At 40.6% G+C, this 15068-nt stretch overlaps 1 protein-coding gene across 4 annotated transcripts in view; it reads right to left on the reverse strand.

Annotated features, from left to right (window-relative positions):
* VTI1A (vesicle transport through interaction with t-SNAREs 1A) overlaps nucleotides 1–15068 on the reverse strand; it is a 291318-nt gene that overhangs the window by 265012 nt on the left and 11238 nt on the right. For all 4 annotated transcript variants that reach the window (XM_054163882.1, XM_054163884.1, XM_054163881.1 and 1 more), the window contains exon 3: nucleotides 10870–10980. In XM_054163882.1, coding sequence (XP_054019857.1) covers nucleotides 10870–10980 — 111 coding nt within the window. The remainder of the gene's footprint in view (nucleotides 1–10869; nucleotides 10981–15068) is intronic.

Below are 15068 nucleotides of genomic sequence, written 5' to 3' on the forward strand. Positions count from 1 at the left end.
AGACAAAATCTTCACTGCTGTAAAGTCCATCTCCTTCAACCTGTGATAGCCAGTTTTAAAGAGCCATAAAGTTATTTTTGAGTCTGTTAAAAAGAACCAGCTTAGAGCACAAAAGAGAAGGGGTTTGTCAGAGAGACAAACAAGCAGAGATTGTGTTCTTCAGTTATTAAACAGGATTTGTAAATATTAGCAACTTGCAAATATTTAAGATATTTTTGTATTTTTCAGGACACAAGGAAATAGGGCTCTATCCACCACTGGAGATACCTGCATAAATATCTACTTTGTTCTTGGGTTAAACTTTAGGGGAAGGCACAAAAACATGTAATTTGTACAAAACAAAAAAACAACAACAAAAAGACAGAATTTGCGGATGGAACGAATATCTCTAAGAATTCCTGGCACTACCAAATTAATACTAACACATTAGCTCCTCACAAAGCTTTTTCAATCCATTGTGGTGGATTTCTTGCAGGAAAAGCCAGAAACAGAATTTAACCACATTATGTTTCTAAATTCCGGTATTTCACTTTTGGAAAGCTGACATCATAAAAACACAACTATGCAAAACATGATACTTGCCAACTTCAATTTCATGTAAAACACAAGGAAGTTAACACATAACATCATTAAAGCAGCTAAGGAAAGCATCAGAAAGAAAGAGAGAATACATCCATCACTGTTTCTTCATTTGGCTTATTAACAAGTCCAGAATACATTTGCATTTACAGGAATTTTAAACTGGCACAGAAGAATTTTTACTATGCCAATACCATTACCATAAATTTATAGCCTGTCTCCTGCCATTCTATGGCAAAGGTTTACAGCAAAAAAACCCAACAAGGTAACTACAATATTATTTGTACGAGCAGAATGTAATGAATGCTATTATTTGTAGTGTTTGACAGCTGTTTGACAATCAGACATAGAATATATTCAGTAATGCAGAGAGATTGTTTTTAATGCTCTAATATTTGCCTATGATGCAATTGGAATTTCAACAAGCATTTAATATGTAGTGATCATATAAAAATTTCCCCTTGAATTCTGATTGAGAAAAACATCAAGATGAAGCACAACCCTCTTGAAGCTGGGTAGAAAAAGCTACTCTTAACAGCCATGCTTTATGTTTCAAGTTTCATTTCATAAAGGCAACAGAGCCCAGAATCACAGAATTGTTAGGGTTGGAAGGGACCTCAAGGATCATCTAGTTCCAACCCCCAGAAAGGAGGGGAAAAAAAATAACAACAATAAAAGGCCATTAACTATTTGTTTGACAAACTAATTTCTGACATGGGACAACTAATCAGTAACCCATAAAAAGTTCACCCTTTACCAGGCAGCAACTTCACCATCACGGAAAGCTATTTTTGGCCATGGCAATTAGTCTCCTCATGTCTCAAACACTAAATTCTATTTTTCACATTAATTTTTAAAACTGTGTGGCTTTAGCTTAAAATAAACTGTACATCAAAAGGATGGAAAATAAACAGCCAGGAACACAATTTGACGAATTGGATTTATTTAGTTTATTTAGCTAAACAGGGTCCATTGGATCTCTTTAATAGGCTGACAGTTGCACTGGGCTGGTTAATAAAACATTCAACACAGTATCTTCAGCCAATATAGAAATGCAAATCCCCAGAAATATTTTATTCATGAAACAGTAATTTCAGTTACTACCAAAGCAAAAAAAAAAAAAATAGGGGGGGGGGGGGGGGGGGGAAGGAGGGGAGGGGGGAAATAAAGAAAAAAAGGCTTGCTTGGCAAACAAACAGTGCCATCTAGTGCCATCCCCCGAACAAACAAATCAAGAAACCTGAAAAGGGCTCTAATTAATCCTTCCAGTGTCAAACCGCTACTTTCTCCTTATTTTCTGCCTTATCAGTAGCTCATGTCTCTCCCTATTTTGCAGTCAAACACAAATTAGCCTCACTCTAGCTGGAAGAAAAGGAAGGGGGGGCGGAAAAAGAAAGAAAGAAGAGTGATAACATGGGAAGGAACTCGAGAGTGCAGTCCTCTGAAAAGCAAGCATGTAAAAATCATGGGGGTTTTTTGCTCATCTTGTCTGCTTTTTTTTTCTGGAAATCTTATGTTTCTAATTTATGATAGGAACCAAATCAGTCTTTTACTTTTACCAGCGCAGGTGAGCAAAACAACGAAGGGAGAGTGAGACACCCTCTATTCCGCTTTATTCATCATGGCATCCCACAGTTATGTTCCAACTGCAGAACCTTTTTGACTGCTGCTATCAAAAGCAGGACAATGACAGCTTGATTCTTTTTGCATGACAGGTAGGGGAGTATCATTTGACTAAACCAAGAAAGAAATCTCCAAGAAAGTGGGAAACATTAAAGCTTTCCTTTCTGTTCCTCAAAAAGCATCATTCACTTTCTGTATAAGAACGCATTTAACTCAGCAGCTGGCTACGAGGAATTTTGAGTGGACATTATTTCCTCCACTGCTTGCTAGAAGGAACAGCAAACAAATTTAATTCTACTTCTTTAAGAAGCAGAATTTTTAATGTAAGAAGCATTACATGGTAAACAGAGAAATTAAGTTCTCCACCTAGGAAAGGCTGATATGGGCTAGCATCCAGACATACCCAAGAACTGTCAGGTTAAAAAAAGGCAGAACTGATGTCATGCTGAATTTCTCTCACATTACAGGAGGATTTCATTCTGCCATAAACTTAATGTAATACAGAAACATTTTTTGTGTGAAGGCAGAAAGAAAGAGGCGTGAAGCAAATGAGTTTCATTCACAGCCTCTAGCCAGACACAAGAGTTACCAGATTCACCAAATTACTTCCTAAAAGCACCTTTATTTGGAACCACTCAGCCAAGTCCAGGGCTCCACACTGTTTTTCCTTAAAATCATGTGTATCACCTCCACTGTAACAGTCATTGACTTGCAGAAGGACCTAAAGACAGTGTGCCACAAACCTCAACAGTCTTATCCCTAAGTGTCAATAAGATGAGCAACATCTCTGGAGAGAAACACAGTGACTCTTCTATGATTATCAAGGTGAAGTTGGCTGAGAGAATAATTTAGTTAAAGAATTAATTTTATTTACATTAAAAATTTGTTGTTTGGTTACCCAGCATATTATTGAGGCTTGACAGGGATCTGGGCAACCTGATCTAGTTGAGGATGCCTCTGCTTACTGCAGAGGGGGTTGGACAAGGTGACCTTCAGAGGTCCCTTCCAACGCAGACCATTCTATGGTTCTATGATATTATCTCTTCACACACTGTGTTATGAGATGCATCTTCTTGGTCAAACATGGGAGGATTCTTTGTAAGCAGTTATCTACAGAACTGTAAAACCCAGGAGATAAGATGTGCTTCACTGGTCTGGCCTCTGTGGAATCTCAGTTAAGGCAATCACAACCACTGAAGTTAATTACAAATTAAGCATGTTAACTCCCATCTTGCACACTTTCCTCTGAAGAAATGCAAGTCATCACTTGTAATTCCGTGGTGAAACAGATTTCCTTCCTTCTTCATACTTCCACACAAAGCTATAAAACAATTTTTCCTAAGATATACATAAGTTAGGGCAAGCTTTCTACAGGGGATCTAAGTTATATAACCTCATTATCTTTTATAAAAAAATCATTGAGCATTAGAAAAAACTTTTTAAAACCAACAAAGATTCTTTCCTGTTTCGCTTTCCCCCCATTTAAAATAGCAGTAGTATAAATAAACTCCTTTCAAAATGTAAAATGCCTCCACCTTCTTCCACCACAAATCTGGCAAAGTGGGGACACAAGTAAAAACAAACTGAAAATAATGTGGAATTTGCCTCTATAGAAAAGAGGGTAGCTTAACATTCAGCAGCAGCCAAGCAAGTAAACATCATAACAGAAGTTATTAGAAAAGGTGCAGAGGGGGGGAAAAAGGCAATGCCTCTGCATTGAGCTGTTTGAGTACAGTGTAGAGGACTGATTACTTATCTCAAGAAGGTGACAACATCTATAAAACTGGCACAGTGGAGGAACTCCAGTTCACAAAACAACTTCTCCAAAGTCCACAGTCAGATATTTCAAGTTCTTTCTGACTTTGAAAGTTCCAAATTTGTCAAAAAGATCAGGCTTTCACTACAGGCATATGTGCGTGCCCGGCCACGCAGGGTGCAGGCGTAAGCATGACGTGGTGGGTCAACTGTTTTCAGTGACATCCTTGGGATTAAAGTACGAAGACACACACATCTGCCCCACACATAGTTTATGGATTTGTATCATAGAATTGTTAGGGTTGAAAGGGACCTCAAGGATCATCTAGTTCCAACCCCCCTACCATGGGCAGGGACACGTCTGTGACCGGTTGAGGCAGACCCCCTCCCCACCACAGGCAGAGGTAACGCCTCAGACAAACGGATTGCAAAAGTGGTGGATAGTTCAAATGAAAAGCAGTGAATGTTTACAGAGCCAGAAGCACAGTGACAAAAGAAATCCCAAAGCAGACCCAGAAATATCCCATCCCCACCTGAGGGTACACCCAAGACCCCCAGGGCTCCTTCTCCCCCTCCCCCCCCAACTCCACTGCTAGGCTAGTCTCAGCTGGCCAGATCTGAGACTGCCCATCCCCCCAGCCTTGGGCCTAGCTAGGCAGGGAGACATCTCCCCCAAGTTGCCGGGTGACGGACAGGGAAGAAAGAGGAAGTGCCAGACCCTGCACTGGATCTTAGAGTGGCACAGGGAATCATGGGATGAAATACCTAGGTTCCTGTGTCCACCCACTGCACTGGACTTCTGGACACAGGAAGTACCCCTGCATATGAACACAGCAGAGGGCACCCAGCCCAAACTGCTACAACCTCACACTAGAGCAGGTTGCTCAGAGCCACATCCAGCCTGGCCTTAACAACCTCCAGGGATGAGGCTTCTACCACCTCCCTGGGCAACCTGTTCCAGTGTCTCACCACCCTCATGGGGAAGAACTTCTTCCTAAAATCCAATCTGAATCTACCCATTTCTAGTTTTGCTCCATTCCCCCTAGTACTAACATTACCTGACACCCTAAAAAGCTTTCTTGTAGACCCCCTTAAGATACTGGAAGGCCACAATTAGGTCTCTCTTCTCTTCTCCAGACTGAACAGTCCCAACTCCCTCAGTCTGTCCTCACAGCAGAAGAGCTCCAGCCCTCTAATTATCCTCATAGCCCTTCTCTGGACATGCTCCAGCACATGCAGATCCTTCCTGTAGTAGGGTCTCCAGAACTGGACACAGTACTCCAGGTGGGGTCTCACCAGAGCAGAGAGCGAGAATCACCTCCCTCTGTTGTAACAATAAAGCAATACTGTTTCACTTTATAAAACAAAATAATCCAGCAGCAACAGCTGAGTCTTTAAACTTTTAGCTCCAAGTGGAAAGCTAGGGAAGACTCTGGCCATAAAGGTACAGGCCACTAGCTTGACAAATGTCATTCATTATGCTTATATATATGAATATTTGTCTGGGTAGGTGACTGAACCTGAAATGAGGTTAGCAGTATTTACAAAAAGCAGATAGATTATAACTGACTCAGCTGTAGTAGTTGTTCAGGTGAGCTTTTGGATGCAGGTGGCACTTCGGAGTCAAAAGAGCTAACTTTATCAAATCCCATTGCTTATCTCCTTAAATGTTTTTAGAGCTTAACAGCAGCTGCCATTTTAACAATGATCTTAAACAGAACCTGCAGAAGGTGTGAAATGTGAGTATGTATCTCAGCCTCTGACTGAAATAAAGCTATTGTTCATGCCAAAAATGTTTAAATGTTTAGTCAAGTTTTGTGTAATGTACCTGTCCATACATCTGACTTCTCACCTGCAGTGGTTTTGTTTGCATTTAAGTTGAAAGTCAGAATAACCAAAAGAAGTGCCAGTTCTGAGCCTTTCAAAGGAATGAGCACTGCCTCTTGAATTGATAACACATGGCCCCTATAAAATTAGCCTCTGCTGCCGTGCCCAAATAGGAACAGTTCCTATACTTCCACTTTTATTTGATGGCTATTTATCTTGTTGAATACACCCATACCACTTATAGCCTGACTGTGTAGTACTCACTTTTGTCATAGGGATATTACCCTGTAATATGGTCACCTTGGATTATTCTATTTCCTCACCTTGAGCCAGTACATGGAATCCTCGGGATGGAATCCATGGAATACAAATGCTAGCACCCAGCCAACACATTTCCTGTAGTTACAGCTTCACATGAGCTAGGCTAGATTCAGGTCAAAGCATGTTTATAAAATCTGGAAATCCTTTTACCACTGCATATCACAAGTTGCATATAATTTCCACTTAACAAATAAATCAAACATTTTTTTTATGTGGAAAAAAGAATGCTTACAGTCCGTGTTCTTAAAAGACTACAATACAATATAAGGGTTTTTTCCCCACTCAGAACTTAATTCAAACAGGCAGTCACCAGGGATATTCTACAACTGAAACTGAAGCTTAAACCATGTAATGGTGCATTGGTAAGTGCAGGGGAGAAAAATAGCTGCTTATTAGAAGATTGGTATAAGTTTCCAACAGTCTTTGGCTGGTGGTCCCAAGACTTTAATCAACCCAGGAAAGCACAAGTACGTGGTCTACAACTCCACTTCGCGCCACAAGAGGGAGCCATTACCACAGTCTCGGTAACCCAGCAAGCCTGGTCAGTGCAGGAGTCCCAGAGCCACCGCAGGTTTCGGGCTACAGCTTTCACAACCTAATTCCTGCTCCAAAAAACGCAGTACTATATATACTATTGGAAAGAAAATAATAAATCCATGATTTGCATCTGCAAGTTAAAAAATAAAGCATAAAGTTTCACAGTTTTATTGTGGTTTGATACATTTATCGCACAGAGAAAGCAAGGCTGAACTTAGCCTTTTGAGGTGTGTACAGCTTCTTTGCAAAGCACTTGTTGCTTGCCCTATTCCTACATTTGGCTCCTGGCATCTGCTCCCCATGGAAGACTGTACAGCACTGAGGCAAGCATCAGAAACCATTGCTTGCTTAAGCTGAGAAGCAATGCTTGCTTTGCTAGTTTTCCCTATCCATATTCACAGTGCTAAGCTGTGTGAGTATTTTTAATGACAAAATTGAACTGTTTTATTTTTTTGTTACCACAAAAAGATGGAGCCAAGATGGAGCAAGGTGGCTTCTTCCTCCTCTGATATGGTTTAATGCAATTAGTGGGTTAACCTTGTGCAATATACTGTGCATGGGGGAGATGTCATTGTCTCCATGCACACCTCTGGACTGCAGAGCACTAATAACTACAGGCACGACTCCAATTAACAAGGACTAACAATCAGTGAATATAAAGCAACTTGTTTCTATTTGATTACAAAGCCTTCTTTGGAATAACTTTTCCAAGTACAGCTCAGCTCAGCTTAACATTCCATATTTTTCTCCATCTATTTCTGGCATAGAAAACAAACACTATATATTAAGATACCACAGCATGTAGCATATAATACTAAAGTGATAGTGTTTTGTCAGTATTACACATACTGGCTAAGATCAAATAAGCTCACCAATTAGATACTACATGTCACAAATAAACCTTATTGTTGTCCATCCTGCAAATAAAGAGTGGACTGACCACATTCCTTGTTTCCTTCTCCTAACTTTTAACGACGTCGCTGTGCTGCTGTTTTCCATACCTGCTTGGCTGAGGGCAAATTTTCCAGATGCTATAAAGGCATACAAATAACCACAAGATCAAAATTCATGTTTAATATGATGAATATGAAAGATAAATGCCAGTGCTGATTCTGCATTCACTTTATGTCTGAGATGCAGAACATCATGAAAAAGACTTTATACGGAGGTATAGGTTGGACTTGATCTCTGAGGTCTTTTCCAACCTGGTTAATTCTATTCTATTCTATTCTATTCTATATAATGTTTTGCAATTCATTTCACAGACATGATTTCTTCCAAATGAAACACACAGTTCAAGATGATTGGGAAATGGCCTCTGCTCGGTGCACATGCTACCTCACACAGGAAGAAAGGCCAAGCAAGGCCAAGGATGCAGCTGAGATTCCAACTCCATTTATTAAAATACACACTTAAATTTGCAAGCTCACATCTGCATGCCTTTTGGAAGAGCCAAGAATCCTGAGCAACAAATTTGCAAGCTGATCATAACCCAAAATTGCTATGATTTCCAGCTAGAAATCTCCCTTCATCTAAAAAAGAGAATTTATTTTACAAATACATATACCTGCTCTCCCTAAAAAAGAGGATTTATTTTAAAAGTACTTACATCTGCTCTCCCTGAAGTTCTGCTCAACCTCCTATATAAACTCACAACTCACTGAGGACAATCATAGAATCAACCAGGCTGGAAAAGACCTCAGAGATCATCAAGTCCAACGTATTACCTAATACCTAACACCTCATGACAACTAAACCATGGCTCCAAGTGCCACATCCAATCCTTTTTTGAACAGCTCCAGGGATGGTGACTCCACCACCCTCCTGGGCAGCCCATTCCAATGGACAATTACTCCTTCTATGAAGAACTTTCTCCTCACCTCCAGCCTAGACTTCCCCTGGCACAGCTTGAGACTGTGTCCTCTTGTTCTGGTGCTGGTTGCCTGGGAGAAGAGACCAACCCCTTCCTGGCTACAACCACCTTTCAGGTAGTGGTAGAGAGCAATGAGGTCTCCCCTGAGCCTCCTCCTCTCCAGGTTAAACCACCCCAGCTCCCCCAGCCTCTCCTCATAGGGCTTGTGCTCAAGACCTCTCACCAGCCTCGTTGCCCTTCAATATTCAGCCAGAACATTCAAAAGCACTTTCATTTCACCAAATATTTTCAACTTTCCACCTTCAGCAGCCCTGCATCTTACAGAGTCAAAATAGCATTTCCATTCCTTTCACCTCTTCCCTCTTTAAACACACAACTGAAATATTTGTTATGTAGCTTCCACCAAACTGTATTTAACTAGAGAATAATAAAAAAGATTCTCAAAACCTCACATTCAAACTTAGGGAATAGAATAGAATAGAATATAGAATAGAATAGAATAGAATAGAATAGAATATAGAATTAGAATAGAATATAGAATTAGAATAGAATAGAATAGAATAGAATAGAATAGAATAGAATAGAATAGAATAGAATAGAATAGAATAGACCAGACCAGGTTAGAAGAGACCTTCAAGATCATCGAGTCCAACCGATCATCCAACACCACCTAATCAACTAAACCATGCAACCAAGCACCCTATCAAGTCTCCTCGTGAACACCTCCAGTGATGGTGACTCCACCACCTCCTCGGGCAGCCCATTCCAATGGGCAATCACTCTCTCTGTACCTAGAAAATGGAATTTTGTAGGGAATGCAATTGTAACAACACTACTTTCTATATAACTGAGATATTTCCCAGAAAAGCTGTTTTCTTTCAGTACTTTTCTCCATCCTTCACTTTCTTTCCTTGATTTCCTGCTGACTGCCATCCTTGGCAGTTGGACTGTTGGGGTTTTTGCATTATGATGACTTGTTCTTTCCTCTTCCCATGCTATTGCTCATTCGCTCTGAGCACACACTTACATTCCTTCATCACGCAACTCCTTGTGCTCTGATGCATTTCTTCTACAGAGGTTCATTTCTCTTCTACAAACACTGTCAGTTCTGAACTCTCCCATTTCCTTCTTCCCTGGGAATATGGAAGTACCAATTCCCCCATTTGCCTACCTGTGCTGAGGGCAAATTCTCCCACATCTGAGAAGATAAACAGCATTCACTACCGGTGCAGAAACTGCTCTCTCTAGGAAAGCACTGTTTAGCCAGCAGGCCCATACATACTTCCTTCAGGGGAACAGCATGAGCTTGTCTGAAAATTTTGATGTGAGTCTTTTTATCCTAAGATTCCTCAAACTTTACAAAATTGCAACCATCTTCTAACATACATTTTTTTGTGTGAGACTCCTCAACTTGGCAGAAGCACAGAGGAGTGACAGTCAGCTGGATTTCCTGGCTGCAGGTATAAACATTGACTCCACTCCCCTGAAGGAATAAACTGCTGCCAGCAGCCCAAGAAAATACACAGTTCTTCAATGAACGGAAAATACTGCCACCAGTTATTTCTTTCTCCCTACCCTGGAGGAACTGAGCTGCTGCCAATTAACACAGCATTTTCTTACACTTTGCAATTCCTTTGAACTTTTTCAGGATTTTAGAGGAAATCATTTTGTCTCTATGTAAATCTATGCAGTACAAATCCTAGCCACAAAAAAAAAGGACTGATAACTGCAGCAGAAGCCCCTAGATAAGGGAATCTTGTTAGTTTGCAACCATTACTTGAAAAAAGAGTAGTATTTATAAGCAATTTGTACATAAGCCAAGAGGAATCTAAGTGCAATAGAAAAGAAATCACAGGGATGGAGACATTAAATGCACATGAGAAAAACTACATAAAAAAATTCCATGGATTGGAGATGATATTGCTTTTCATGTTGCTGCCCACATTACTACAAGTTGTCTTACACAAACCATTATTTTCCACTTAGAGTCTACCTACATTATAACTCAAGTATCGATTTTGATGTTCCAGCAGTCATTCCTTAGAACAGGATTAAAAGCTGACTATTTTGCCTACAGCATGAACACTCACAATGTTTTGTGGCACAGAAACAATTCAGATCCAGGACAAAGGGACACAAGGTTAGCAATTTGAACACTGGCATGAGACTACTACAAAAACAAAAGCTCCTCCTCCTCAATTCGGTTTTAATCTGTCCATAAATACAGCAAGATACACGCAGAACTCATCCCTCCTCCTAGCCAAAAATACTCTTTCAGTTGATTGAATAACTGAATTAGGTATTTTTGAAATCCTCAGAGATGCCTTCTTTACAAAAATGCATTAAAAACTCACGAAATCAGCTTCAAGTTTGCCCATTTCTTGTTTGTAGCTTCTCATTCGACTGCTGTACATTCCTCGGCTTTGAGGAGGTATCTCTCGAACTTCAAGTTCCATCTGCTCAAGCTAGCAAGCAAAAATAAAGAAGAGAGATGTAAACCAAAAAGGTGACTGAAGCTAGGATGAATTTACTTAAATTGTTCACAAACAGTTATCAAGAAAAACATTTGTTCTGCAATATAGAAACAATTTACCAAAATCTTTCCACAGCCTTTAATGTAAAACAATGAGTGACCAAAAACCCCCAGGAATTATTCTAGTCAAACACATTTCAATTCCAATAGTGATGAATGCATTTTATTACAAGAAAATAGTAAAACTGAGGTTAAATAACCTCCTGCAAATGAGTGTAGCTCAAAAAAAAAGCCTACCTCCATCTAGCTGTGTGATTTTGGAAACTCTTAGCTGAAAAGGGTATTTTATATACACACACACACATGTGTGTGTGCACATTAAAAACAGGATAGGATAGGATAGGATAGGATAGGATAGGATAGGATAGGATAGGATAGGATAGGATAGGATAGACCAGACCAGGTTGGAAGAGACCTTAAAGATCATCGCATCCAACCCATCAACCCACCTAAACAACTAACCCATGGCACCAAGCACCCCATCAAGTCTCCTCCTGAACACCTCCAATGATGGTGACTCCACCACCTCCCCAGGCAGCCCATTCCAATGGGCAATCACTCTCTCTGTACAGAACTTCTTCCTATCATCCAGCCTAAACCTCCCCTGGCACAGCCTGAGACTGTGTCCTCTTGTTCTGGTGCTGGCTGCCTGGGAGAAGAGACCAACATCTGCCTGTCTATACAACCTCCCTTCAGGTAGTTGTAGAGAGCAAGAAGGTCACCCCCCAGTCTCCTCTTCTCCAGACTAAGCAGCCCCAGCTCCCTCAGCCTCTCCTCATAGGGCTTGTGTTCCAAACCCCTCACCAACTTCGTTGCTCTTCTCTGGACATGTTCCAGCAAGTCAACATCCTTCCTAAACTGAGGGGCCTATACATATATATGCATATACATACATATACATATGTGTGTATATATATGTATACACCTCTGTGTGTGTGTCTATATACACATGCAGTGTATATAAACCTGAAGTAATTGCCTAATTCTACATCCCATGTCTGCAGAGAGATATAGGAAACAGCTGAATTTCAGGGTTTAATGACAATACTATTCAAAAACTTGTATACAGTCAAATGCATTAATAGGTCAGAGACAGAACATATCTTTCAAAAGCTTCATCTATTTATTCTTGAAATGTAGAATTCTGAGGGGTCTGAAAGGCAAGAATATGGCACAGAGGTACAGAAAATCAAAAGGAGTTATAAACCAGCACTGAGCTGCCTGCTAATTAACTGCCCACTGGGTCACGAAGCTTCCCCTACATGGTGCTGTCTGTTTGGGAATTCTGTTTTGCACAGTTGAAGAATCCCTTACCTGCCTCTTAAAATCTTTCCCACTTAAAAAGGATAAAAGAATACCTCACCTTGGTTGCTGCAGGCACCTGAAACAGTATTTACCCACCTCCTACTGATCTCAGTTGAGCACTATGGCATCGGAATAGAAATACCTTTCAATTAGGGTCCCAAGCTACTGGTTAGAGGTCTTCACAAGGGACAGCTACAGTTTATTCCTCTGTAATAGCTTGTTTACACTTTGAAATTTCAGCCTCATAGGAAAAGCATCTGAATTTAATCAATGGAATTGCCACATCCTCCAAAGTCATTCCACCTCATCTATTCTGATTATACAAAATTACATTCAATAATAAATTGTAAAGCAGACTTTAATTAAATAGTCAGTAATGAAATGAAACACACAAAGCAATTTCTAATTCTACTCAGTTCTTTGGCTCAGGCTTAACTTTCCAAAGGGGTATTTTAAATTAAACTGATAGCTGGAATTAATGGCTTCTTTCTTATCAATTTCATCTCAATATATTTGATCTCAAAAGTTCTATAAACATAGGAAACAATCCTCTCATACACATATATAATTATATGTGCAAAATTGGGAGATCTTAAGACTCAATTCTTATCTAGCATATAAAAATGAAACTCCCTCTCAAGTGAATGCTGAAAATCACAGTCCATGAAATCCAAAATGTGCATTCTAAAGAGTCAGTATCAGACAGTGTAAGGTCCAGGGGAAAATGATGAAGCATGAATACTTAGGCTGACCAATGTTTTAAATTCTTTCTTTTCCCATCACAAGATTAAATGGGCACACTTTGTGGCTGAGCTGATAAATTTCCATGCAAAGTCATGCAGAAAATAGTGGTCCAAGCAGGTAGGAACCTAAATGAAACCTAATTTCACACATCTTCCCTTTCAGGCCTCATGTTAATGGGTCACAAAATCATATTTTTCATACACAAGCTAAAAACAGAGCTAAATTCTACTTAAAACTGAACCTGGCACTCAAACCTTCCTTCAGAAAACTTAGAAGCTCAAACTACTGTTACTGCTGTGTTCAAACCTGTCACCACTCTGGTAAAGCTGAGCAGTTTGGCAGCTAACCCTTGCCCAAATTCATAAACCAAGCATCATCGTTGAAGCTCCTTAAGGGTTTAATCTAACAATACTCAGTACACTTCCAGCACAGAATACAGCATAAAGCAGAGCAGCCACTGCTACTTCAATTCAAAAATTCAAGGTAAGCTAGTACTGCTGACATTGACCCCTGACACACTAAAGTAAGACTCTCTCTCCTTGAGGAACTTTTCCATGTGAAATTCTTCTGGCCAGTTGTTTGTGAAATTTCACTTTTGTTCTGATTTTAAAGTCCAGGAATTAAAACAGGGATCTGTACTAAAACAAAACAAAGCAAAGAGCAAACCAACAAAGAGCAAACCAAAACCAACCAACCAAAAGGCAAAAAAGACCAAACAAAAAACCAAACACAAAACCAAACAACAAAACAAAAACAAATAACAACAAACCAAACAAAAAAAAACACACAAAAGACAAACAAAAAAAAACCCAAAAAAACACAAACAAAAAACCCAAAACCCAACCAAACACAAAACCCCCAAACACAAAAGCCCTGCACCAAGAGAAAGGGTCTAAGCAACAATCACTTAGCATCTACAACACTAAATATGTTGCATTATCAAAAAGTGTCTAGATAAAACTAACCCAGCACTTACAACACAGCAATTTTGTTACGTGTCCCTCAACACACACGAGGCAAACAACACACCAAAAGTGTTCCTTCTTAAAAGTAGAGTTTCACTCAAAAATGCCAACTTCACCTCTTCTAGCCCATGCTAAATGTTATGCTCAAAGAATTTTTCTGCTATCACAACATTCACCCTTCTTAAAAACCTGGTAAAAATAACATTCAGATACTCCACGTGGGATGCATGATGCCAGGACTTCTGTCCAGAGGGCTCTTACCCAGCAACTCTGGCTTGAAAAGGCAGCCTGAGAGCTTCCAAACAGAGAGGGGCCTGGGGGTGCTGATTGACAGCTGCCTAAACATGAGCCAGCAGTGTGCCCAGGTGGCCAAGAAGGCCAATGGCATCCTGGCCTGCATTAGGAATAGTGTGGCCAGCAGGAGCAGGGAAGTCATTGTGCCCCTGTACTCTGCATTGGTTAGGCCACACCTTGAGTACTGTGTCCAGTTCTGGGCCCCTCAGTTTAAGAAGGACATCGAGACACTTGAATGTGTCCAGAGAAGGGCAACAAGGCTGGGGAGAGGCCTTGAGCACAAGCCCTATGAGGAGAGGCTGAGGGAGCTGGGATTGTTTATCCTGGAGAAGAGGAGGCTCAGGGGTGACCTCATTGCTCTCTACAACTACCTGAAAGGTGGTTGTAGCCAGGAAGGGGTTGGTCTCTTCTCCCAGGCAACCAGCACCAGAACAAGGGGACACAGTCTCAAGCTGTGCCAGGGGAAGTTTAGGCTCCAGGTGAGGAGAAAGTTCTTCACTGAGAGAGTCATTCATCATTGGAATGGGCTGCCCAGGGAGGTGGTGGAGTCACCGTCCCTGGAGGTGTTCAAGAGGGGATTGGATGTGGCACTTGGTGCCATGGTCTAGTCATGAGGTCTGTGGAGACAGGTTGGACTCGATGATCTTTGAGGTATCTTCCAACCTTAGTGGTACTGTGATAGTGTGTCAGTTCTGTACACTGATCAACTCAG

Source organism: Dryobates pubescens, chromosome 8 (genome assembly GCF_014839835.1).
Source record: "Dryobates pubescens isolate bDryPub1 chromosome 8, bDryPub1.pri, whole genome shotgun sequence".
NCBI lineage: Eukaryota > Metazoa > Chordata > Aves > Piciformes > Picidae > Dryobates > Dryobates pubescens.